Source organism: Candida dubliniensis, chromosome 7 (genome assembly GCF_000026945.1).
Source record: "Candida dubliniensis CD36 chromosome 7, complete sequence".
Lineage (NCBI taxonomy): Eukaryota > Fungi > Ascomycota > Pichiomycetes > Serinales > Debaryomycetaceae > Candida > Candida dubliniensis.
The window spans coordinates 203,801-231,276 of record NC_012866.1 but is presented as its reverse complement, the minus strand read 5'-3'; the positions used below and the strand labels follow the sequence as shown (position 1 = coordinate 231,276).

The window sequence follows — 27,476 nt, the reverse complement described above, 5'->3', positions numbered from 1 at the left end:
TGTTCATATTTCTCTTTAGTTGTGATCATAGTTGAATTACGCTAGTAAGTTTTATAGTTGAGTTCTGATGTATGGTGAAACTGTTGTAGAGATGATTTGATTCACAGTCCAGTATCAAGAATCGATGAATAGCGACCATAAATAACTACAAACCATTATGATAAATCTGTAAAACAATTGCCTTATCTAAAAAATGTAAAGTTTATATTCATTACTATATCATGATAATCAATGACTATATAAAATAAAAATCGTTAACCGTATCCTTTACGTTCATAATCTGAACTAATAAATGCATGTTTCAAATAATTGTTCCAAATTTGTTGTAATTTTTTATATTTTTTACTATTCTTTTTCTTCCCCTTCCCTTTCTTCTTTTTGGTTTTATTTTCAATATTTTTTACTGGTTCTCCTAATGTTCTACCAAACTTTATCCATTCTTTAACTGTCAATGCCTTTAATCCATATAAGGAATCATCAGTGCTATATTCGATTTCGTAACCAAATTTTTTGTCCCCCTTATTGATGTTTTCTAAGTCGGCATAGTATTGTACATATCTCTCAGGGGTAAATGTTTGCTCGATATAAGCAGGACCGAGGGATAAATTTTCTGGCATAGGTTTAGGGAATGTATGATCTTTCTTCTTTTTCTTATTCTTTTTCTTGTGTTTCTTCCTCTTTTTTTCAATAGTTATATCATCTATTTCTCCCCAATAATTCACGGGATCTTCGTCTTGTTCATCGTAATTGGATTGTACTTCAATCATTCGTTCAACACCAGCGAAAAACTTATCCCACGGTTCAAATTGAACTTGCTCTAACTTATTCTCCAAATCAGTAATGTTATATTCCCACACTCGCATACCTGGGTTGAAAGTAGGAATGATTGACGCAGTAACATGAGCTATGGAATATCTTTCAAAATGATTCCCGGACTTCTTCTTCCCCTTTAATGGTGCATACAATTCTCGTCTAAGTGTTTCCAAATATCTCACTTTATTATTCGGGACCCCACCAGTAACTCTAAAAAATTTGTCACTAAAATTTTCATCCAAGGCCTTGTATAAGTTAGAATCTTCTAATGCATGTTCCTCTTCGTCATCCACATTAAATATAGTTTTCTGTTCAAACTCATCTTTAAAATCTTTTCTAATTGATTTATAAGCTTGTACTGAATCCAACGGGATAAAATGATCTAAATTCATATGACCATATAAACCTCCTACTATGACATCTCTATATTCGTGGGTCCAAGCAATGTATTTACGAAGACAAGTGGTGTCATAATTCTTTTCATTGGGTGGTACATGACCACAAAGCCATACTTTCATATTACGGGCCCTCATTTCTTTTAAAACATACCCTAACCACTCAAATAGTTTATATCCTGGATCTTTCCTATTATCACAATCATCAACCATAGGGTTAGAGTCAAACCAATACATTGTGTTGAGTGATAAAACTGCTAATTGGTTAGGAATCACTTCTTGGAAATAGTATGCTCCCATCAAATAAGTATGCATTTGAACTTGAGGAATGAATGGTCTCCAAGCTTCGAATAATTCTCTAGTTTGTAAAGAAGGACCTATATCCATAAGATTATGAGGCATTATGTCATTATTGGACACTGGGTAAATAAGAGGCTGGCCATCAGATTCTGAAGTCAACGTGACAAATTTATCACTTATTTCTTTATTCATATCGAAAATGTGTCGTCTAGTTCTAGGATAATCTCTATCATTATCATGTCTAGCTGAATCACCAGTGTACACAATAAAATCTATCTTGTCAATAAGGTTTTCAGTGATCCATTTAAATGTTTCTTCAACAAGAATAGGAGGTGAATCACAACCCAAAATGGCATCCCCATATTTACTAGCTTTTCCTTTACCACCATGACAAACTTTGCCAATATCACTACCTTTCTGGTAATGATGATCAATATGGAAATCAGTAATGTGTAAGAATCTTCCATGAATAGTCTGCTTACTGTTATCTGGTTTCACTATCTCGACCGATTTCTTCGGAGTTAACCCCAAACGTTTGAGATCGTCGATTTGGGTATCATTCAAGTCTAATGTCTTTATAGATAAGTATGGTTTATTGGTTTTCGATAAAAATGAATTCTTGATGTTGTAATCAGGGCAATATAGATAGGTTGAAACCAAAACAAGAAATGTAATAATGAAGGTTAACAATAGATATTGACGGGCAGTCATTCCCTTAGATCTAAGTTTTTCCATCTATGTTGAATATATAAATGTATAAAAATTAAAAAAAAAAAAAAACAAAATAAAAATAAAAATAAAAATCTAGTAATTGAATTGAAAATGAAAACGTAAAAAAAAAAGATCTAATTGTTATTGAATCTAAGTTAATATTTGGTTTAAACAAAGGTTTGTAATAGAAGACTGTTGTTGTAAAGCGAATGTTGAAGGTTGCAGAGAAAAAATTGAGATACACAACAAAATCTTTCGATGGGATTATGTTGAAACGGGTACAAAATACACGACTTTTGATCTTTAGTTTTAATTGCTCAGAGCACGTGCTCGAGTCATTTTGGGTTGTCCAAAGAAAAGGAAAGCCAGTAGCTGTTAGTAGCAAATGGTCACTTTATAAAGAATGGTAGTAGTTTCTTTTTTTTTTTCTCTTTCGCACCTAAAAATTGATAGTAAGGTTGGATATGTGGAAGATTTTAAGTTACAAACAACAATAACAATTAACATGGAGAGGGGGAGGGGGGAGGCTCGTGACAACCAGGAGTAAAAACTACACTCCAATGCATTGGCTTACGTTACGTTACTACTAATATGTTGTGGAATACTAATTGTTACCATATATTATATTTCTGTGTCCAAGAAGGGAGTGCTGTTACCACAACAAGAGGAATAGTAATCTCAAGCTAATCGACTCAATAAGACCATCACCATCATCATCTTGCTAAGTGCAAGAGTTGCAACTGATTTATTTACTACTACTACCAGTGCAATAGTGAACACAAAGTAAAGATGAAGATGATTTAGTACAACGATTGAAAATTGGATTTAAAAAGTTAAACAAGAAGAATAATATTCGCGCGACGGGTTCAAAGAAAAGCAAAGCGAAGAAATCCTCAACGAGGACAAAATGTAAACAATTAAACACAAAATATAAAAAATAACAACAACGCCAAAAAGAATGTATTATGATGTAAAAATAGAAATCTGGCACCATAAACCTAACTGTGGATGTGCGATGATTGTTCTGTTCTTTTTAAAATAGGACATCGAGTTCAGTTTTAACAGATCATATAGACAGAAGAGTACATTGTATAGTATGCCTTTCGTTATTCTAATGGAGCAATTACGTTATCAAGCAGTAACGAAGAGAATGCATTGTATTATTGGGTTGATAGTAGCGAGATTACCCCTAACTGCAAGAATGTTGAAGTTGACGAGAATAAGGTTTTAAAGGCAAGATTACTCGGGATGGGTTGTTTCAGAAATTAATTTTCCAAATTTGCTCACGAGCCAAAATGAAACATTATTAAACTCTAAGAGTAGAGAGATCTCAATGATTTACACTAAACACCCATGGAGGTTATAATATCATTGATCTAATCCTGAGACTGAATATGTTAGAATATCGTAGGAGATAGATTTAGTTAGTTAGTTGGTTGGTTGGTCAGTTGTTGTGTCAGTCCGATTTGGATTGGCGTAATGTAAGGAGAAAACCAAACATTTTGGTGGTAGCGGAAATTGAAAGTCTGATTTGAAACATCCAAGCACAATTACTTAATCGAGTAAATTAGATACCTAATTAGGATATCTGATGAACTTACACTAAAACAAGAGAAAAGAAGAAATCTCATTGGCGTTTCTCATATGGACTATAGTTATTACTAGTAGATAATAACTATAATGGTATTTATCACAACAACAATGGGTAGCCAACCATTGTCATTGTTAATTCTTATTGTTATTATTAGTGGATCACCTTTTGTGTGTTTCTTTTCTTTTTTTTTTTTTTTCATGTTATTTCTTCAAAGAATTTCTTGATCTTGGACAATTTTGTTTTGATAATGAGTTGAGCTACAACTAATTCAAATGGGTAAGTGGAAGAGAAAGAGATTCTGGACCTTAAAAGTTAAATCAGATCATCTACGCAGTAACACCAAAGAACTTTACATATGCATATTTGAACCTGAGTTAATAATATTAACCATATAGGCAAATTGACACGTAAGAACAATTAGCAAACAACTTGATTAATTAGTCTAGTCTTGACTGGGTTGAATATTTGCTCTTAAAAACATTTAGAAAGTGAAAGTCTTTCGTGTTTTTTGTCACCATAAACTATTGCACAATTAATCACTGAATTAGGTAAACGAAATTTGGATTTGTGAATGTGAATGTGAAATTAAATTAAAAAATAACGTATTAGATTCTTTATTGTTTTTAGTTGATTTCTATTTTGTAACTGCAAAAAAATTTAATTAATGGTTGGTGGCACGGTTGTAGAAGTGATAGTGGTTTGTGGTGGTGGTGTCGCGCGTTTGATGGTATTGGTGGTGGTAGCGGTGGTGGTGGTGATGAGTGGTTACTGGACCTGCGAGTGGGTGGGTTTAGTAGTAGATTGTAAATATTGGACTTGCATATTAGACAAGGAGAAAAAAAAGAAAAAGAAAGAAAATCTTTTGAGACGCGAATAATTTTGTTTAATTTATTTACCAATTAGGATAATAATAAACAAAACAAATCCTACTTTAATATATATATCACCAAATTCAATTTATACCAAATTAGTTTATGCATAATTATTTCATGCATAATAATAATTGTTGTGAAATGCAAAAAATAAACAACAAAAAAATTTCTTCTTCTTCTTCTACTTCTATTTCTTTTTGTTCCTAATTGTTAAATTAATATTTCTCTCCTCCTAATTGCAAACTCTATTTGAATTTACCGTATTCATTTCACTTCATTTCATTACCACCATACATGGGAGTACCAGTTGTGTTTAATTTTTGTGTTACTTGCATTGATTCTCTCTCCCCCTTCTCCTTCTCCTTCTCCTTTTTTTTTTTCACTTTTCATGTTTATTAGTTGTTCAGATTGAAATTTTGACATTTTGAACTCAAAGCAAATAAATTTGTAATATAAATATAACCAAAGGTATTTCCAACTTTGTTTGTTTTTTTATTTTTTTTTTAATTCTTAATTTATTTTATTTTGCAAAACAACATTTGTCTCTTGTAACTTTGTTATTACTTTTCTTTCGTTTTAATTACCCCCATTCCACACTATCTTTTTTTCCAACAATGATGCATTTACAACAAACACCAACTAAAAGATCAATCTTACCACCAATCACTCCATTAACCAATTCCAACAATGGTTCAAAACTAAGTTTACCACCTTTATCTTCTATTTTACCAACTGCTCCAAGTAGTCACTACAGAGATCATCCATTGACTACTAGCACCCCATACAAGGCACCACCTTTGCCATCAATAAATACTTCAGTTGCTTACCAAAGTCCATCAATGGCTTACAATAGTTATATTCCAACTCCAGAATCAGCTACTTCCGCTACTTCACTGATAGCTAGTTCCAATAAAAGAAGTTTCTCCGTGCTTGATGATTCGTCAATTATGGATACTAGTATACTAGAAGAAAGAAAATTAAAGACATCTTCTAGTTCATCAATTGTTTCCACAACTTCTTCATCTCCATCACTTTCTTCACCTGCATCTACTCCTACTGATAACAAAGCTTATGCATTTATTTCACATTCACTAGCTACTTTCCCACTGCAAGAACCTTCTATTGATAATGCTCCATTAGCAAGACGTAAAAGAAGAAGAACTTCTCCTCATGAATTAAATATATTAAATCAAGAATTTGCTTTAGGGACAACTCCAAATAAATCAAGAAGAATTCAAATTGCTAAAAAAGTTTCTATGACTGAAAAGGCAGTACAAATATGGTTTCAAAATAAAAGACAATCAATTAGAAAACAACTGAATCTGGAAAAGGAAATCACGGTGTTACCACCAACACCAAGTTATCCTCCATTTCAACAACATCAACCAGAACAGATATCAACTTTGCCTCCACCACCACCAGTACAAGTACAACCTATACAACTACCAATTCAAGGTCAATCAACACCATTACCAAAACCTGTTAACATGTCACCACTCCCGATCACCAATTCCTATACTTCTATGAAATTTAAATTTATGCCAAGTAAGAGTAAAGTCACTCGTAAACTACAAGAATGCAAAGCTTTAGGTGATATCACCAATTTACAATAAATGTTTTGTACAATAAATTATATATATATATACATATGTATCTATTAATATTACGAATCGCACATTATCATGATGAGTATTAATTTAAAGGTCTTGTTTTATAGTATTTTTAATGAAAGTCTAGAGCATAGTCTAAGTGTTAGAAATGATTACGGTGGTTTTTCTATAAAATTTGGTTCTTAAATCCCTGTAAAAAAATGCCAACAGTTTATTATTGGTTGCGAAACGATTTACAACTAAACTCCTTCCACAAGATTTGTATTTTCAACAATAATAAAAGCTTTAATCATTTCAATACCAACCCATCATTACTTCTTAAACTTGTTCAAGTATTGCTTAATACAATCAATGTTGTTGAACAGTCTCCTTGAGGTTTGTTCAGTATGAAATCACCACCTCAAAAATGCTCCTGGTGTGCGTGATTCTCTTTTTTGTGCAACTATTGATGATTTTAGTTTCGTGTCAAACAAACATGTTAAATAATACTAAGACATATCCTTGTAATCGCATGTTAAACAAAGAAGGTGTAATAAAGAAATACCAAGGGAAAGCAAATAGACGAGAAACAATCAACCTCCTTTCCAAAATTAGAAGAATTATTACAAAGGAGTCGGGTTTTTTTTTTAAAAAAAAGAAAACAGTTAATTATTAATTGAAGTACAAAATTACATTCCTAATTTATTAATTCTCTTGTTTTTTTTTTTTTTTCGCATTTCTGTGACACAATTTGATTTCCCTTTTTTGATTAAATTGAAAGGGTTGATGATGATGATGATGGTTTGGAGATTTGTTGTGTTGTAATGTCGACGAATACGCCAGTAATTTGATATCCTTGTTTAGAATGGCAGGTTATTGGCAGAACAAAAAAAAAAAAAAAGAAACACAATAGAAGAATCATTACTTTTGATTGTAGCGTAAGTTTTAAATTAGACGATACTCAAGATGACACTCACCACCACCACCTTTACCACTTTGAGGGTCAGTTAAATAACTTGCATGTCAAACAATACATCATATACTTAATTAATGAAACGCTTTACTTTGTTCAACTGTTGATGTAATTATTGTTTCTAATCATTTAACCCTTTCAAACAATACTTGAAAGATTACATTTTAGTTATCATTAAATAATGATAATTTATATTGTGTCTGCCTCTCCTTTCTACCAACAACAACCCTTTACTTTTTTTCTTTTTTCAGTTTCATTAAATTACCCAATTCGGGTTAATTATTAAAGTATACGGTATTTTAAAGTTCTCAATTGTTACACAATCTTTCCATCTTTATTTAGTATATGAGTTTCCTTTAAAGAATCCCGTTTGAGATAAATTGATATCAATTCCTTTTGTGATGTGTTCTGAGTTGAATAAAGAGATAATGATGAACTACTGGCAACTGATAACCATTCTTAGCATCCTGGTAGCACTCAGTTTATTTTACCCATACAATATCTATAGATTGGTTAATTTTTATACTCACCGTAGTGATAGCCTGATAATTGAGAAAACTAGAGTGATAATAATTATATATAGAATGTTGTTAGTAATTACGTTGCGAGTGGCTCTGATAGGTTGAAATATTTTTCAACATGTAATCTAGACAATGACCGAAACCCAACTACTGTGTCTAATAAGAAGGACTCTCATTTCCACAGTCAAGTATATATGCAACCTTTTGGAAATTAGGATTGCCAAATCTTACTGATAGCTTTTACACCAAAAGTGTTACATTAATAACAAGAAATAGCTCTATAATTTAGATAAATTATGTAATGATGTATGATATATTTTCACACTATTAAACTATACAATTATTCTTTTCTTTTTTTTCGTTTTGTTTTTTCATTATAACTTAACCTAACATTTGACATTTATAAATGAAAAAAATTGAATTAAATTAAATTAAATTTAACGACCACGAGAAGTAGTTTTAGTATGTTGACCTCTAACTTTTAATCCCCAGAAGTGTCTAATACCTCTGTGAGATCTAATTTTCTTCAATCTTTCCAAATCATCTCTCAATTTAGATTCCAAATTGTTAGCTAAAACATGGTAATCTTTACCATCAACTTGATCTTTTTGTCTATTCAAGAACCAAGCTGGGATTTTATAATTGGTTGGGTTTTGCATAATGGTGACAATTCTTTCCAATTCTTCTTGGGTCAATTCACCAGCTCTTTTGGTTAATTCAACATCGGCTTTTTTACAAACCAAGTTGGCATATCTTCTACCGACACCTCTGATCTTGGTCAAGGCGTACATGATCTTGATTCTACCATCAATGTTGGTGTTTAACAAACTATAATAATAATAATTTATAATGTTAGTAAATCAAATTACATTAAACCTGAAAAAAAAAAAAGTACTCATATTTAAATGATTATTAGATAGGGTGATGATAAAAGCATTTGGAGGGGGTATTAAAATTCAATAGTAATAATTTGATGATTCCTGATAACTCGTTGATTATTTAGTTCCAATGCAAATAGTAGTATGGTTGGCATATCCATCCAAAGTCTTTCCAAAATAATATCAAATCATTAATTTTCTTTATATTTGTTGATAATAATTGAATTTTGTCCGATATCATATCTTTGAAAAAGTTTTTCATTGCATTCAATTTCTAATAATCCCTCCCCTCACCACAAACAGTTGTTGAATCGTTTTCTTCCTCCTCTATATTCATTCAAATAATCCTATGATACACTCACATACCGTAAAATGTGTTGGAATGAACCTTGTTCTTGGACAACTAATGGCATGTTTGATTACTGGTGTTGTTAAACTGAACTATTATTCAAAAATTTTCAACAAATGAATAAATTTTTTTTTTCTTTTCCTCTAAGAAAAAAGAAAGAAAGAGAGAGAGAGAGAAAGAGATTGAGAATTAACTATGTGGTTGTGGGCGTGCGACTGTACACAATAATTTTTTTTTCTCACTAAACAAAATCGATTGTATATGTTAGGCAGTAATAACCATACAAAAAAGAATAGTCTTTCAAGGTAATCATTGCGCGCATACTTTATTTTTATCGCCATATAAAAACCGCACCAAACCTGTATATAAAAGCCCTAAGAGCCCTAATACAATTCACGTGACATAAATTTAATTATAAATCAAATCTTGATTATAACCCCCTTTCTCCAATATTCAAACCAAGTTTGTAGTGATAAGAGATAAAGCTGGCTTTCCCTTAGTGAATATATTCATTAAAATCTATATACATGTTATTAACGAATTATCTAATGACATAAACATTACGTAGCCTGCTCACCCCTTGCATTTAAACCGAATGTTTGGTGATAAACCATTGTAAAGCTGAAGATTCAATGAATACTCTATGAGCTCTTAATATATCTCTAACTTCAACATCTTCTTTTGTCAATACTTTACCTTTTAATTTCTGTAAATATTTTGGTTTTTCTTTTTTATTCAATGAATTAAATTCTTTATCATTAATATAAAATTGTTTAATACTTTCCATTAAATTATCTCTTGGTTCATTAGTTATAAATAATAAATTCAATTTATTCAAATTATGTATTGAAACAAACAGTTGAGTTATAATATCATAACCATATTGGAAATTTAATTCATTTTCAACAATATTTAAATTACCTTGTTTATAATGCATTGTGAAAGCATTTTGAATACCACGTGAATATATTTTACTTGGTAAATCAGTACTCCAATCATGAGGTCCCTTTATAGCATGAGCTTTAATTTCATTATCCATATGAGGAGAATTAGCATCACCTAAACGAGCTCGTCCAGAACCTTTTTGAGGACGTAATTTACGATTAGAATAAGGTGAATCCGATTTTAATATGACATAATTTGATCCTACTCTAGCTTTATCAGCTTCATAAGTAACACAACTCCATAATATATCTCTACGAATAGGTTTTTCTGTATTGAAAAAATTCGTTGGTAAAGGAATAAATGTTTTTGGTTCTAAACTTGGAAATTCTCGTAATTGAGCTAATGTATAAGATGGTGGTTTTGAAAAATTCAATGAAGCAGTGGTGGTGGTAGAAGAAGTGGCAGTAGCACTTGAAATTGGAGACTTGGTAGCTAGACTACGTATGGATTGTTTGAACATGTTTGAAAGCCCTCGATTCCTTATAGTAGTAGTAGTAGTATCTGATTTGTTGATGGGATATTTTTCAGTTTTTTTTCCTTATTCGCTGCCAGTGGTGTTGGTAGTTTTGTTTTGTTCGCACGACCTACAAAATATTAAACACATCAACAACTATAGAAGAATAACTTTAATGAGTGACTAAAAGAACGGTTCAACAAATCTATTCTTAATGTGAAAAACAAATCAAACTATTATTTGTTATAAAAATCTACAAGATATCTAATCTCCTTACTTAACCAGAAATCCTAACTCACTGACTTATGTGTAGCAGGATCTGAACGTGGTTGTTCTTCTTCATCATCATCATCACTTCCAATTATAAACTCATCCACATTGGGGTCACTTATACCTTCACCCAACTCAATATCATCTATGTATTCATTATCATTTTCTCGGTGAACAGGAGCATATCTACCTCTTGTATCTTTTGATCCAGTGATTTTACCAATTGCTTTAGCAATGATTCCTTGATTGGATTCTTGATTTCTTTCATCATCTTCAAATTGATTCAATTGATCGGCCCATTGGACATTCTTTTTCTTACCAGTTGATGAACGAGTGATATTACTGGTATTATTTGTAGGTTTTTTGATTATTGATGATGGTCTTGATTTATAAGATGCATAAAGCACATAAACCCCCCAGAATATCACAAGAATTACTGCTAATTGGATTAATCTCGTAAATTTACTACTGGTGCTATCAGAATCAGTAGCAGATGCTGAACTGCTAGATAAGGAAGACTCAACCGATGATGATGATGATGATATTATTGGATCTATAGTTTGTGAAGGACTTTCAACAGGATTCTTAGATTCATCATTTTCTTTTCTAGATCCTAATGGATACGTGACAAATGATTTCTTACCGTCAACGTCTTTTTCATCATATTCACCTGTTATTAAATCAATTAATGCTCTTGACACATCGGGTAAATCATATGGTACCATATGTGATGAATTATAAATATTGATAAATGAAATATTTCTTTCCCATAACATATAACCAACTTCTTTATTATCATAAACCCAACTTATTTGATTATCTTTATTGATAAATCCAGTTTCACCATTCCATTGTAATTTTTGCAAGTATGACAAAACACCTTGAGAATTACAAATAATATCATTAGCACCATTAAATAACATAACGGGGATTTCTTTGGCCAATTCAGGTAAAAGATGTACTGAAGGAATAGAATGTCTTGCTTGAAATGTACGACCAACTTTACCATTACATTCATTCCATTTTTTTAAATTGATTAAATTCAATTGATGCATAACTTTTTCTTGTCTTAGAAATGGTCCCACATTTACCAATTCATTAGGCCAATTCATACCACATGAAGGATAAGAATCACGTAATGTATAATCATACATGTTAATACATTGTTGGTTCTTGTCATTAGCTGTATCTTGAGTGTATTCCAATAAATCAGTCAAAATAGCTTCACAAGTAGAAGAACTGACTTCATAATAATGAACTGTACCATCATCAAATGTAGAATCTATTTTATTAACGATTTTTTGACATTGTTCATGTTTAGCTAATAATGTGGCCCATTTAGGATGATGAATATCAATTAATCCATGATCTTTGAAAAATGGTAAATAAGATAAACTTTGTTCATTAGGAGAAACCCAACCATTACCAATTAAAACTCCACGTAAATCATATTTTTGTTCACCTTCATGTAATTTTTTATTTCTTTGTAATATAGCATTAGCAATATAAGGAATATATTGACCAGCATAACTTTCACCAGCAAAATAAATTTCATTGTTTATTTCTTGAGGGAATAATTCATAATAGGCTTCCATAAATTTTAAAAAATAATTAGCCACTTGATCCAAATCAGTGATATAGGTATCAGAATAACTGAATCCAGTACCAGCAGGTTGATCAACATAGATAATATCACCCAGTTTATGCCATGATCCATTATTACTAATGACTTGTTGTTGTGAATTTATTCTGAAAGGTCCAGTTTCCAATAATGCTCCATCCATAGACGAACAACCTGGCCCACCATTAAGCCAAAATATAGTTCTATTAGTAATTGTTTCTTGGTTCAGATCACTAAATTTCCAAAAAAAATAATGAGTGTTGGATTCAGGATATATTTCTAGTTGTCCAGCAAACATTAAAGGTATGGAATCATCAGGAGTTATATTATCATGTAATCCAGGTAAATCAGAAACCAAGTATTTTTTGGCTGCTTTAGGATCTGATCCTTCTTTTGTTGGCAAGGCAGAAACCAATAAAGTGTAAATGAATATGATAAATGTTGGTAATAGAAATTTCATAATCGGTATATGTTTGATTGATCAGGAGTTAGACGTGTCGTTGTTTGGGCAAATCCAAGGTTGTAAAGCAAGGGTGGATAAAAATAAATATAAAAATACAAAACAAAACAAATATCTTAGGTATATAAAGTTTTATCCCAAATATACTAATGAGTAAAAATATATACCATAGATATTATCAAAAACTAAGGATATGACTTATTTGTAAGGATGGGAGGAAGTGGTAGTAAAAACAAGTGAAATGATACTAGTGATTTATTAGTTTTTAGTTTGCGTTTTATAGAATGAAACCCTCTTGCACTCCCTTCATTGCCGAGCAAATCAAACTTTTTTACACGCTTTTTTTTTTTTTTTTTTTGGGTTTGTTTATTCCCACCCCCAACAACAGAATCAAATATCCGTTTAAACGTCTAACACCAATAACAACAACCATAAACAACAACTGTAAATGGAAATGAAAACAAGTGAAAAAAAAAAATCAAAATCAAAATCAAAATCAAAATACAAATATATAAACTATGTAATCATCTATATATATAGAAAAAAAAAATTGGGAAGAATTAAAAGTAGTTAAAAACAACAACAACAAAATTAGATCTCAAAAAGTTTAAACAAATATGATTTGTAATGATGATGATGGTGATGATGACGATGATTAAACATTGGATGGTTCAACATTCCAAATGTTTTCAGCATATTCATCAATACATCTATCACTTGAGAAGAATCCCATATTGGCAACACTTAAAACAGATTTCTTGACCCATTCATTCATATGACTCTTATCATGTTCATCACCTCCATGATGACCATATACTTTTTCCAATTTCTTATGGGCTTCCAAGAATAAATCAAAATCATCAGTGACCAAATAATAATCACCATGATCTCTAATACTTTCAATCAATGGTTTGAATTCTTCAGGTGAACCAAAATATCCCGATTCAATGGCATGGAACACTTTTTGTAAAGTTTCTGGAACTTTAACTCCTTCATAAATATGTCTATGTCTTATTTCTTCAACTGATTCAGCCAAATTACCAAACAAAAAGATATTTTCTTCACCAATTTCTCTAGTGATTTCAACATTGGCACCATCAACCGTACCAATAATCAATCCACCATTCAAAGCAAATTTCATATTGGAAGTACCAGAAGCTTCAGTACCAGCAGTAGAAATATGATTAGATAAATCAGATCCTGGACAAATAATTTCTGCTTTAGAAACATTATAATCAGGAATAAACACAACTTTCAACAAATTATCAATTTCTGGATCATTATTAATAACATCACCAACTTTATTAATTAAATGAATAATGGTCTTGGCCATGTAGTAACCTGGAGCAGCTTTACCACCGAAAATTGATGCCTTAGGGATATGATGTTTAGTTTTGATTTCTTCAATACTAACTCCCTTGTTTAATAATTCTTTAATATGCAAATATCTATAAATAACAGCAAAAATATTCAATTGTTGTCTCTTGTATTCATGAATTCTTTTAACTTGAACATCAAATAAAACTGTTGGATCAACATCAATATCAGTTGTTTCTTTAATCAATGTAGCTAAACGACGTTTATTATCAAATTTAATAGCATCCCATTTTTTCAAAAATTCATAATCATCAACAAAAGCTTCTAATTTCTTCAATTTACCCAAATTAGTCAAATAATCATAATTTGGATCTTCCAATTTTTCAGCAATTAAAGCTGCCAATTTTGGATTAGCTTGTCTTAACCAACGTCTTGGAGTAATACCATTAGTGACATTAGTAAATTTATCTGGACCGAAAACTTTAACAAAATCTTTAAAAATTGTTGTTTTAATCAATTCGGAATGTAATTCAGCAACACCATTAACTTTATGAGAACCAACAATAGCCAAATAAGCCATTCTAACCGATTTAGGATTTTCATCAATAATAGAAACTCTTCTTAATAAATCACGATCATTAGGGAATTTATGTTCAACATTTTTTAAAAAGAAATAATTAATATCATAAATAATTTCCAAATGTCTTGGTAATAATCTACCAACTAAATCAACGGGCCATTTTTCTAAAGCTTCGGCCATGACAGTATGATTGGTGTAAGCGAAAACTTTAGTAACAATTGACCAAGCTTCATCCCAATCTAAACCTTCTAAATCAACAAGGATTCTTTGTAATTCAACCACAGCTAAAGTTGGATGAGTATCATTCAATTGAATAGCAACTTGATCAGGGAATTTTTTCCAATTGGATTTATGATTCTTTTTAAATCTTCTAACAATATCATGTAAAGAAGCCGCAACCCAAAAATATTGTTGTTTTAATCTCAATTCTTTACCTTTTTCAAAATTGTCATTTGGATACAACACTGAAGTAATAGATTCAGCTCTTTGTTGAGCAGCAACTGATTGTTGATAATCACCAGCATTAAATTTACTGAAATCAAATTCTGTCGTTGGTTTAGCATTCCATAAACGCAAATTATTAGTGTTGGTAGTATTAAACCCAGGAATTGGGAAATCAGCGGCAACAGCTAAAACACGTTCACCTCCATTCCAATTCTTTTTAACTTTCCCAGTGTTTGGATCATGTTCTTCATAAACATAACCATAAAAATCAACCGGGATTTGGATTTCATTTCTATCAATAACCCAAGGATTAGAATAATTCAACCAATAATCTGGAGTTTCAATTTGATAACCATCAATAATTTTTTGTTTGAAAATACCATATTGATAATTCAATCCATAACCCCAACCACTATAATTTTTAGAAGATAAAGAATCAACAAAACAAGCAGCCAATCTACCTAACCCACCATTACCTAAAGCAGCATCAGGTTCTTGATCTAAAACATCTTCCAAATTGAATCCTAAATCAGATAATGATTTTTGAGTGTTTTTTTCCGAATTCAAATTGATCAAAGCATTATCCATGGCTCTACCCATAAGAAATTCTAATGAAAGATAATAAACACGTTTACCATCTTGAATGGTTTGTCTTTGTTGAGTATTAGCCCAATCAATAACTAATGCATCTCTAATAGTATTTGATGCGGCTTGATAGGCAGCTAAATTATCACAATTATACATGGATCTACCTAAAGATGTTTCAACATGTTTAACAAATTCTTCTTCAAAACGATCTGGATTATCAACAACTGATTTAACATTATCTTCATCTTCATGACCACTTCTTTTATGAGAATCCAAAATATTCAATTGAGAATATTTATACCAAATATGTTTAGCTGATTCTGGAATAGCAGCATCCAAAGCAATAATTTGATTAGGAGTGAACCCAGTATTGGTTCTTTTCAATTTTGGATGTGGTAAAGTTGATGGGGTAAGATAATCCATTGGCATGATGAAAAAAAGGACGGTTAATTAATTAGATCTATAATTGTGTATATATATATGGGAAAGAACGTTACCTGGAAAATAACTGTAAAATAAGATTTCTAATAACAATAAAAAAACAAATAGTTGATAAGTAAGGGAAAAAAAAGTCACAATTCAAATCAAATCAAATCAAATCAATTCAAGTTAAGTCAAAAAAAGTAATTTTGAAATCAAAAACGGTGACTTGGAAGTTTATGAATTGATTAGAAGGGGGGGAGGAAGGGTGATATTATGCAATTGAGCAAGACGTGACTGATAAAAGGAAAAAAAAAAAAACACTAGTATAACAAAACAAAAACAAAAAAAAGCAAATTAAAGCAAGTAGTTTCTATTCAAGTTATCTCTTGTAACGTTGCTTTAAAAGTAGAAATAATACTGATAATATTATAGATTCTAATGAATGGTTTCTTTTTTGTTGATAATCTAACTTGTTAGAAAAGAAATAACAGTGTTAATATTTTGGATGATAAACGTTAATTGATAAAGAAAGAAAGAAAGAAAAAGAATAATGAAAAAAAAAAAAGGAATAAGTTGATAATTGGGTTGGGTATTTATATACTAATTAATTAATTAGTGAAGTTTTAAAGGAGGGAGGGAGGGAGGGAAGAGGACAGGAGTAGCAATGGTTAGAAAGTAAACCCGGAAATGTTGAACTACTAAGGGGGGGTGAACTTATGCATATCTCTCGAGAGAGACTACAACAACAACAACAACAACAACAACAACAAAAAATGGATATTATAATTTTGTGTATTCAATTTATTTCCACGATATTGTCTTGTACTTTGTTTGCTTCTATTCAATTGACTCCCCCACCACCAACAAATCACCCTAAACTAAACTATTCCGACCACTATTCAACTTTCTTTCTTTGTATTTGTTTTCTACGACACAAAATCTCAAATTGGAAAACCAATCAAGCCTTCTATTTCTCTCCCCACGACTTCCTTCCTCCCTCCTTCTCATCCCACCCCTTTTTCTTTTCCTTTTGTTTTTTTTTTTAAATAAAAGAACCATTAGAGAATGTTTAGTTTAATTTCCCAATGCTTCTTCTTCTTCTTCTTCTTCTTTTTTTTTTTTCACCTTAGAATGTAATTCATGCAATAGAAATAACAAATTGGGTAGTAATAGTATTTTTCATTCTGAGAATGTTGAACAACTTCATCTTCTTTCATCAGATGAGAGTATTTTTTTTTTTTGGGCCATGCAGAACGAGCAAAAAAAAAAAAATAAAAGGTTTATTCGATACCGGAGTTTCCATAAAATTTTATACTATTGTTAATGCTCATTTCTCACAATCTATATTTCCTAGTGTGTGATTAAAAAACCTCCCACTCACTAGATTAATGATCAATGATGTATTATTTATTTGTATAGATTAACTAACTGACAGTATTTTGATAATATGTGGGTTTTCAAAAGGGAACTCAAATAAAAAAAAAAAGAAAGCCAAAACAACGTGGTTTTTTCTTGTCACCAGTTTCTTTTTCTTTTTTCCCATTGCTAAATGGCATCATCACCACCACCTTTAGGAAAATTCTTGGTGCATTTTCGTTAATGATTACCCAATTTAGTTGCCCATTTCCATTCAAAACTACTACCACTAGTACGAAAGTATTTCACCGAGACGAGGTCCAGAACAAAAGGTACAGAAAAATGTAAAGAACACTAACATTACGAGAATTATTGTTTCTTGTCGTCAAGTGTTGGCCTTTAATAAAGTACTGATCGATATGATTCTGGAATAAGATGTATGTATGTTATCACCTTCTTCTATACATCAACTGAGACAATTGTTAGTTTATACTTGCCATTATTGTTGTTGTTGGAAACACGTGAGATTAACTCTCTGCCTCCCTCCCTCCCTCCCTGCCCCGGCTTCATACCTATATAGCCCTTAACTATATTCTTCACCTCTTTCTCTAACAACTGGTTGTTTTTTTTTTGCAATCTCAAGCTTTTCTGCGTGCATCCCCTTATGAACAGTCTTATTTCACCATCGCCAAATCAAATTTGTGCTGAATTGCAATTACTTGCATAATTCTTGTATTTGTTTAGGGTTGAAGTCCCGCCTTTTTTTTTTTTTTTCATTAAGCTTTGCATATTTCTCTACGTCCGCCCCCTGAAACTTTTGTCTGACTTTTTCCTCTTCTTTGTCTTCATCAGCTGATTACACTTTATTACTAAATTAAGGATGTTATTTGCCATAGCAAGAATTGCAATATTCAATTTTGAATGAGATATCCAGAAATTGATGTTGTTGTGGTAGATTTTTTGGTGTAAATTAGACAGATAATGGAACTAAAAAAAGAATATAATATTAGCAACCAAATTGCAAACACCAACACTTGCAATAAAACCAGTTCAATTACTTTGATGGCCACAATAGCAAGTTAAATTTTTCAAATGAGTTTAAGAACAGATTCCAGTATAAACATATAGAACATTATTAGAAGTAAATAGTTTTGCAGTCATTCCAGGTATTTGGTTGCTTATCACCTAGAACTTTTTTGTTTCCTACATATAACCAACTCTTATTTTTTGTTAAGCCTTAGAACAACAACAACAAAAAACCAGAAACCAGAAACCAGAAACCAGAACAAAAACAGTGAACTAGAAAATTGAAACCAAGTTTTAAAAACCTTTAACTACAACATCCCCCCTTTAAGATCACATAGAAACTAATGTCATTAACAGTACGACAACCAACTGAAGAAACTTATTGGAATTTTAAAACAAATTCTCAAAACAATGGTATATCAACAATGTCTATAATATCACAAACGGATTCATTAGTGATCACTAATGTTAATGATGATAAACTTTATAGTATAGATATTAATGATCCATTTAGAGTTGATAGAACTGTTGTTACTGGAGTTGAAATACCTAATGTTACAGTAATAGATACATTAGAATTTAATTGTATTGCTGCATCTAGAGATATAGTATCATTAATTGATTTAGAAATTGGTGAAAAAAATTATGATTTTTATAATACTCCGAAAAGACAAGAACGAGATATTAATAAAAATACAATTATTGATTGTAAATTTATTAATAATCAATTAATGGCAACATGTGGGAAAAATTCTCAATTACATTTATTTGATATTAGAGTTAACAGTAATGATGGACCTATTAGTGATATTGGTTTTGTTAATTATAGATTTAATGACGGAGATTTAAATTGTATTGGATATAATGGAGATTATATTAGTGTTGGAAATTCATTAGGTCAAATATATTCATTAGATTTAAGAAATCTGCAAATTATTGAAGATAAAGTTTCAAATGATTCAATTATATCTTTACAACAATCAAATGATTCATGTATATTTATTGATGAAATTGGTGATTTAAAAATATATGATATTACTAATGGGAATTATTTATTACTGCAAAATATATCAGGAGGAAGGAAATCATTAATTGGGAAAAGTAGTAATATTGAATATATTAAAGATTATAATAAAATTATAACTCGATCAAATATTAATGATAATCAAGTACAAATCTTAACTATTGGAGTTAATAATGATATTAATAAAAGTGGTAATGATTTACCTTATTATTGTAATGAACAAATTACCAAATCAATAGAAATTGATGATAAATCAATTATGAATATAAATGAAAAATCTACTATTAATTTTACAAAATATAATAATTATTCCAATAGATTATTAGCTAGTGATGATAAAGGTACAATTCATATTTGGAATAATGCATTTTAAAGTTAAGACAGAGTCATTGTCAATTGTATAGAAGAAACACGTTAAAACAAGCAATGAGAGTAAATTGAAAAATTCGTAGTAATAGGTGAAAAAAAAAAAAACCAAAAAAAACAAAACCAATCAACAAACCTATTCGGTTTTTTTCTTTTTTTCATATTAATTCCTTTTAACACTCTATCAATGTCGGAATATCCACCTACATCTATTGTCCTTGCGAAAGTTAAAGGTTATCCAGCATGGCCAGCAATGGTATTAGATGAAAGTTTATTACCTGAACATATTTCCAATAAAAAACCCAAATCGAAAACCAACCACCCAACAACAACAACAATTGGAACAACACCAATTTCATCACCATCGAAAAAGAAACCTTCAATAATTGTTCCAGTAAGATTTTTCAGTGATGATACTTATATATGGATAAATATTAATGATTTGAAACCTTTAACTAAACAAATGATTCAAGATTATTTTTCAACATCAAGTAAAAAACGAAGAATCGATAATTTATTACAAACTGCCTATGAATTAGCTAATGATCCACCAGAAATGGAATTATTTATTGAATATGGATCTAAAGGGGCACCACCACCAATGGAAGAAGAAGAAGAAGAAAAAGAAGAAAAGACAACATCTAAATCTCCAGTAAAGAAGAAAGTGAAAAAAGTAGTAAAGGAAAAGGCAAAGGCAAAGGCAAAAGCAAAAGCAAAACCAAAACCAAAGGCAAAGTCAAAACAACTACCAATAGTCAAACCAAAAACAAAAGACATAAAGGAATCAATAATTGAAAATGATCCTGATTGGGGATTAGAAGAATTCAATCAATATAATAAACAATTGGGTAATTATATATTTGATTCTGAACAAGAACAAATTAAAAATTTTACTAAATTACAATCATCATTATCATCATCATCATCATCATCATTATCATCAATTAATTCAATTCATAATAATAAAATTATTGATAAATTTAAATCAATTGAAAATGATTTAATCAATTATTTATTATTATCATTAAACACCGATTCCTCAAATTCTTTATCAATGAAAAATGAAATAATTATAAAATTATTGAATGATTTATCAATTAATATTATACCAAAATTACCGAAAAATATCATTATTAAAAGTAAATTATTAAGAGTATTAATATTATCAATTAGGAAACCAAAACCAAAACCAAATGATGAATTGAAAAATATTAAATCAATAATACAAAATATATTACATGGATTATCAATTGATATTAGAGAAAATACTGAAGAAGAAATTATCAAGAGTAATAAGGACAATAATAAGGAAAGTAGTGTTTCCCAAACACCAGAACCTGAAAGACAACAACAACAGAAAGAGCAAGTTGAAGATAGTTTAATGAAAAATGGTGATCAAAACAATCCAATTGAAATAGAGTAGTAGTGATAGTTGAGTTAGGAAAATAAATATTGTAATATTATATAGAGTCAAAAATCAATTTGTTTGTAGAATCTAGAACAATTTCTTAGTTGTTGTTGTTGTGGTGGTGGTGGTGGTGGTTTACATTTCCCTCAGGTGATCCCACACACACCCACACACCCCCAATAGTAGAAGTTGTTAGATAGTTGGAGGAAGAGTGTGAAATCACAGCAGAACAAAAAAGAAGAAAAAAAAGGGGGGGACATTAAGTCGTGGGCCATGGAAACACGGAAGAGCCCAGGAGCGAGGAGGAGCAAGGGATAAGTGGAACTAACCAAACTTGAAATAACCACATACTATATTATTCATTGGAATAGCAATAGAATTGTGAAAACAACCAACCATATATTATATAGGAATAGTAATAGATTATTTAATCCAACAGAACCCTAAGTAAAATAAACTGTAAATGTAATCATCCATCAATTATCTTGTGGGAAATATATATATATATAAGGAGAGAACAACAACATGGAATAGAATAGAATTGTTGGTGGGGGGGGAAGAGTAGCTTATCAAAAAAATTACTTAAAATAATCATTAGTTGTTTCCACGTGATTAACATCCAAACATCAATAGAAAAAAAACAAATATAAAATTATTGTAGTATTACTAAACCCCAAAAATGGTAAATGAAAGGGGCGTTGATGATTTTTTCCTCTTCCAATCTTTTATTCAAACAACAACAACAACAACAACAACAACCAAAAAAATTTTATTTTCTCTTTTCACTTACATTTAAACACAATCTTTTTCCAGGTTTAATATATATCTTACTTAATTTGTCTAAATTGGGTAAAGTGATAATTTAATAACAGAATACACAGTTATTTACTTATTTACTTACTTACTTACTTACTATCAATTTCAACCACTCATTTTCAATTTTGTTTCCCAATATTTGATTCCCAAATCAATCAATCAATCAATCAATTAATCAACTCAACTCAACTCAACTATATACCCAAAAAAAAACAAACAAAATCAATTGTTCATAAGATAATAGGACAAAACAGAGAGATTCTTTTTTTTTTTTTTTTTTTTTCAAATTTTTATAAACCTTTGTTTTTTATATTCCCACTTTCAATTTTTTGTTTATATTTCTTCCCAACTCCAAAGTTATATGTATGTATATATAAAAAAGGAATGATATATTCATGAATATCTGAATTAAGGAAAACTAAAGAATAGAATTTTGGATTGATATAATAATCTGATCAGATGATAATTTGAGGTTTTCAATTACTAATATTCATGGTAACATAATAAGCAAACAAACAAACAAACAAACAAACAACCACCACCATACTACATATGAAATGTTAATATACATATGTGTGTTTGTGTATGTATGTGTGGGTGGATGGGTTTTTCATTTGTTCAAAAATACTAACAAAAACTTGGTTTTTTTTTCTTTCTTTCTAGTATAGATATATATTATTCTAATTAATCATGGCTATTAAAGAAGAAACAAATGCATTTAGTCAAGGTCACGATGGGAACTCCCAATCAACCAATAACAGTAACAACAACAATAATAATAATAATGCTGATGCTTCTGCACCAGTAGATGATGAAGATGATGATGATGGTACTTCTCAAGGTAAAACTCAAAAGGAAAGAAGAAAGATTGAAATTAAATTTATTCAAGAAAAATCAAGACGTCATATTACTTTTTCTAAAAGAAAAGCTGGAATTATGAAAAAAGCTTATGAATTATCAGTATTGACAGGTACTCAAGTTTTATTATTAGTTGTTTCTGAAACTGGATTAGTTTATACTTTTACTACTCCTAAATTACAACCTTTAGTAACTAAATCTGAAGGGAAAAATTTGATTCAAGCTTGTTTAAATGCTCCTGAAGAAGGATTAGGTGAAGATCAAGAAAATCAAAGTGATGGAAATACTGGTGATTCACCTGATCAAAGTCCTGTTCCAGCAACCAATCCAAATGTAATGGGTGCTGCAGGTCATGCTCATCACATTCAACAAGCTCAACAACAACAAGCTCAACAACAAGCTCAACAACAACAAGCACAACAAATGGCTCCAATATCTTCTCATGGTTTACCTACACATTATTCTAATCCTCAAGGAACTGGTAATCCTGGTGTTGTACCTCCTCAACAACAAGGTCAACATCAACCTGGTATTCCATTACAAGGAGGTTATAATGATCAATATCTGTATTTTGGTAATATTCAAAATAACAACATACCTAATCAACAACAATATCAATGAGTTTTGGCCATGAATGTATGGTTAATCAAAAAAAAAAAAAAAAACAAAAGGACAGAGAAAGGGTTTTCCTTTTTTTTTTTTTCTTTTTCGTTACCAATAGTTTTTCATTCCAACCCCTACCCCCCTACCCCCCCCCCCTCAATCTTGATGGGAAAGTGTTAGGCCAAAGATTTTTTTTTTGGGGAGTTAAGGTGAATAATTAATGATGTATTGTATTGATTATCTGGTTTCTTGTTTTTTTTTTGGTGTGTTTAGGGTGGTGTTGTTATTATTATTATTAGATGTTATTTAGTTAGTGTTTGTATTATGTAAAGTTTTTTTTTCTTTTTTTTTTATTTTGTAGTGTTAACACAAGCAAGAATAAAAGAATAAAAATTAGTTGTATCAATCAATCAATCAATCAATTATCTTTATGTTTTCATATATTAATCAGTGTTGCAAAAATATCATATCATATCATATCATATCATATTATAGATTTATTCAATTCTTGGTTTAGATTGTCGTTAACGCTAACTTTTTTTTTGTTTATTGTTATTATGGGATCCTAACAATTCCCAATTTGGTATTTAATGGTTTATTGTTAGGATGTTTTTTTTTTTTTTTTTGCAACTCAATTACCAAAAAGAGGTTAAGCTAGACTAGGATAGGCTAAGTTAGGGTTGGGGTTGGGGGCAGGAGGAGATTTGATTTTGAGGTTTTGATCGTTTAAAAAAAAAAAAAAAAATGGGCAACCCAAGGCAATAACAATAACAATGACAATGACAATGACAATTATGGAAAACAAAGAAAATAAAAAAAAAGATTTAAAACAAAACTAGGTAAATAATTGTAAGATGAGGAAGAGGAAGAGGAAGAGGAAGATTATTTCATAGAAATGGATATGAGAGATAAATAATAAAGAATATATTTTTATTTAATATAGCAATTCTTAACAATTCTTATTACTTGAACACAGTCAATAATAACAAAGATTATATACAGATATTAAATAACTTAATAAATGAGTTATTTAATTTCTCTATAAATTCATTTACTAAAAAGATTAGAAAGTTATATACTCTTTTTTTTAAAAAAACCTTTTACTACGATGAGAATGTAACAATAAGACTCAACTCAACTCAACTCCAATCCAATCCAATCCAATCCAATAATAATAATAAGAATAACAAGTAATTTTGTAGGAGAATAATACAATTCTTCTTCTTCTTTTTCTTCTTCTTTATTCATTTTTTTATGTACGACGTACTTTATAATTGAAAACCCTTTAAAAGTTTTAGAAAAGGGTTTGTTGTCACGTGACTAGATTGGATATAAGGAAAGAATAATAAGCAGTTGTTGTTGTTGTTGTTGTTGTTGTTGTTGTTGTTGTTGTTGTTGCCTCCCTGTTACTACTACACCACCACCTTCTTCTTCCATTATTAATAAAAAGAAAGGAAAGTTTGATTATCGATATTTTTCAGAGGATAACAAAAAAAAGAAGGAGGAAGAGGAGAGCAAAAAAAATTTTATAAGATATTATATAAATAGAACAAGAAAAGTCCTTAGTCTCTTCTTCTTCTTCTTCTTCGTCTTAGAATTTATTATTAGGTTTTGATCGTTAATGTATATTTTCTTTACTAATTATAAAAGAGGAATTCTAAGTTATTTGTAAAGAGAGAGAAAGAGAAAGAGGGAGAGAGGAATTTAGAGTTTAGACAAATGTTAAATAGGCGGCGAAGGGAAATTTAGAAAAAACATTTTTTTTTTTTTTTTCTTTTTAATACATGAATAATTTTTTAACATTAAATCTATTTAGCAAATCAATTCTTTAGAAATTGATATCATTATTACTATATATATATATATATATTATTAGATTAATGTAATTGCTATTATTGAGTATGTGTTTCTGTATATGGTGTAACAACAACAACAACAAAACAACAACAACTGGTTTAGTATGAATTTGTATGGTATCTAAGCCGTGCGGGTTTTTCTACAATTTGACAAAGCCATATTATTTTAACGTTGTTTAATTTCCTTATTCGTTTGATAACATTGAATGAAATATAACCATCCAGTCGACAATCGTCTAAAAGTTTAAAAAATCTACAACATTTCCAATCAGCCAACAAATCAGGTAGGAAACTTCCAATAAAGGAAAGGAGAAAATGTAAATTAGTTGAGAAAATAAAGTTTATTGGGAAATAATAATATACTAGTTTCAATATATATATGGAATAGAGACGACGAGGACGAGGACGAGGACGACTATTAAAGCAACAACAACAACAACAACACTGTGTTGGTAACTTAATGATAAAATCTAAATCATTATAAATAGACCCTCAGACCCCCTGATTATCTTCCAAAACAAAAAAAAAAAAAAAAGAATCCATTTTCTTCTTTCTTCTTTCTTTTAATATATTTATCGGTAACTAAGAAAATTATCAGCCGAAATCTGCTAATTTTTGTATTGATCTTTTGACTAGGAAATTGCAAAACTCCATCACGTGTGTGTGGGTATAATAATAGGAAAGAAGAATCTAATCCTAATCCTGAATTTGTTTTTCAAGAAAAAAAAAATGATCTAGTGCTTTGATATTTGTTACTAATAAAATAAAATAAAATAAAATAAAATAAAATAAGATAAATTTTTATCTTAATAGCATGTTCGAAAACAGGCTATGTAACAGACAATAGGTAAAGCTTATTCTATTGTCCTGTTACACCTTGGTGTTTTGAGATTACTGAAAAAGGAAATATTCTACTAATAAGTTTCTCGTCAATGATATTACAATGAACCATCGTCAATGGAATTTTACTATAAATATATGATAGAATCCTCATTCATTAGATAAATTTTATATATGTCTTTGTAAGCAAAAACTTTAATACTATTTTACATCTTTCCTACACGCAGGATTGCTATTGACTTCCTTATAAGAACTGTGGTTCGTCGTTGTCGGAGCTAAATGAAGTAACATGACCATCAATAGTTTTATCTTTAACAGCCATGATGGATTGATTATTTTAATACTGTAAACAACTTTCCTATACGCAAGATCACTACTGACTTCCTTATAATAGCAAGTTCAATTCTTTAGAAATTGACAATATTCAAAATTAAATTAAGTTAAACTATAGAAGTATAAGAATAAATTAATAAATAAATATATATATATATACATAAAAATGTTATTAAATAATATTTTGTAGCAAATGATAGAGATATCATTTGTAATTGAATAAAGTTTTGAATATGAATATGAATATGAATATGAATAATTAGTGCCAAAAAAAAAAAAAGCATCGATACCTTGATTTATTTAATCGATTAAATGTTGGTTGGTTATATTAGTCGGTAAATTGTTGTTAATTTGGTAGCGTACGGCAGAAAAAGAAATTAAAAAAAAAGACCGAGACCCGATTGTGTGTCACAAAAATATATTGCCGTGGTGCACCACTACTACTACCACTACTACCACTACCACTATTATTTCAATTATTTAAACCCGATATGCATTTAAGAATCGGATCTGACTAAAGACAAGCAGAACTTACTAAAATCAATATAGTAGCTAAATTATTATTATTATTATTATTATTATCCTTCTCCTCCTCCTCCTCATGCTTCCTCTTCAAATTATAAATTGACTTTGGTAAAATAATAGCTAATAAAATAAGAAAAAAAAAAAAAGGGGGCATCCTACTACTACTATTGATAATTATAACACAGTCCCCAATCCCCAATCCCCCTACCTCACCACCCCACCACCCTACACCCTAGTCAATTGATGAAATATTTCTCAATACTAAAAAAGAAAAGAAGACAACAGGGGCCAGGGGGAGGGGGGGGGGAGGGTCTATCTATCTCACAGGGGCTCTAGAATTGATATTAATATTCTTTTTTTTGGTTTTT

At 30.1% G+C, this 27,476-nt stretch overlaps 9 protein-coding genes across 9 annotated transcripts, besides 2 other annotated features; 4 read left to right on the top strand and 5 right to left on the bottom strand. All coding sequences in view use genetic code 12, as the record gives it.

The window, feature by feature from the left end:
• Nucleotides 1-254: 254 nt before the first annotated feature.
• Nucleotides 255-2,243, bottom strand: CD36_70910 (vaculoar endopolyphosphatase precursor, putative; the record flags this gene model as incomplete). The annotated part of the gene is made up of 1 exon (XM_002421266.1): nucleotides 255-2,243. The coding sequence occupies one exon, from the start codon at nucleotides 2,241-2,243 to the stop codon at nucleotides 255-257; it is 1,989 nt and encodes a 662-aa protein (XP_002421311.1).
• A 3,056-nt stretch (nucleotides 2,244-5,299) lies between these two features.
• Nucleotides 5,300-6,298, top strand: CD36_70900 (homeodomain-containing transcriptional repressor, putative; the record flags this gene model as incomplete). The annotated part of the gene is made up of 1 exon (XM_002421265.1): nucleotides 5,300-6,298. One exon carries the CDS (start codon nucleotides 5,300-5,302, stop codon nucleotides 6,296-6,298), a length of 999 nt encoding a protein of 332 aa, XP_002421310.1.
• A 1,907-nt stretch (nucleotides 6,299-8,205) lies between these two features.
• CD36_70890 (40S ribosomal protein S18) lies at nucleotides 8,206-9,059 on the bottom strand (the record flags this gene model as incomplete). Its single annotated transcript, XM_002421264.1, has 2 exons — nucleotides 8,206-8,596; nucleotides 9,013-9,059. The coding sequence occupies 2 exons, from the start codon at nucleotides 9,057-9,059 to the stop codon at nucleotides 8,206-8,208; spliced, it is 438 nt and encodes a 145-aa protein (XP_002421309.1).
• Nucleotides 9,060-9,581: 522 nt separating this feature from the next.
• On the bottom strand, nucleotides 9,582-10,400 carry CD36_70880 (mitochondrial 54S ribosomal protein YmL6; the record flags this gene model as incomplete). The annotated part of the gene is made up of 1 exon (XM_002421263.1): nucleotides 9,582-10,400. The coding sequence occupies one exon, from the start codon at nucleotides 10,398-10,400 to the stop codon at nucleotides 9,582-9,584; it is 819 nt and encodes a 272-aa protein (XP_002421308.1).
• A 284-nt stretch (nucleotides 10,401-10,684) lies between these two features.
• On the bottom strand, nucleotides 10,685-12,745 carry CD36_70870 (carboxypeptidase precursor, putative; the record flags this gene model as incomplete). The annotated part of the gene is made up of 1 exon (XM_002421262.1): nucleotides 10,685-12,745. One exon carries the CDS (start codon nucleotides 12,743-12,745, stop codon nucleotides 10,685-10,687), a length of 2,061 nt encoding a protein of 686 aa, XP_002421307.1.
• A 655-nt stretch (nucleotides 12,746-13,400) lies between these two features.
• Nucleotides 13,401-16,103, bottom strand: CD36_70860 (glycogen phosphorylase, putative; the record flags this gene model as incomplete). Its single annotated transcript, XM_002421261.1, has 1 exon — nucleotides 13,401-16,103. The coding sequence occupies one exon, from the start codon at nucleotides 16,101-16,103 to the stop codon at nucleotides 13,401-13,403; it is 2,703 nt and encodes a 900-aa protein (XP_002421306.1).
• Nucleotides 16,104-18,823: 2,720 nt separating this feature from the next.
• Nucleotides 18,824-19,876, top strand: CD36_70850 (conserved hypothetical protein; the record flags this gene model as incomplete). Its single annotated transcript, XM_002421260.1, has 1 exon — nucleotides 18,824-19,876. One exon carries the CDS (start codon nucleotides 18,824-18,826, stop codon nucleotides 19,874-19,876), a length of 1,053 nt encoding a protein of 350 aa, XP_002421305.1.
• Nucleotides 19,877-20,056: 180 nt separating this feature from the next.
• On the top strand, nucleotides 20,057-21,292 carry CD36_70840 (component of the ISW1B complex, putative; the record flags this gene model as incomplete). Its single annotated transcript, XM_002421259.1, has 1 exon — nucleotides 20,057-21,292. One exon carries the CDS (start codon nucleotides 20,057-20,059, stop codon nucleotides 21,290-21,292), a length of 1,236 nt encoding a protein of 411 aa, XP_002421304.1.
• A 1,491-nt stretch (nucleotides 21,293-22,783) lies between these two features.
• CD36_70830 (cell-type-and pheromone-response-specific transcriptional modulator, putative) lies at nucleotides 22,784-23,572 on the top strand (the record flags this gene model as incomplete). Its single annotated transcript, XM_002421258.1, has 1 exon — nucleotides 22,784-23,572. The coding sequence occupies one exon, from the start codon at nucleotides 22,784-22,786 to the stop codon at nucleotides 23,570-23,572; it is 789 nt and encodes a 262-aa protein (XP_002421303.1).
• A 1,584-nt stretch (nucleotides 23,573-25,156) lies between these two features.
• Nucleotides 25,157-25,271: a mobile genetic element.
• A 954-nt stretch (nucleotides 25,272-26,225) lies between these two features.
• Nucleotides 26,226-26,640: a mobile genetic element (most of internal region and most of right LTR missing. No PBS following left LTR).
• The last annotated feature ends 836 nt before the right edge of the window (nucleotides 26,641-27,476 follow it).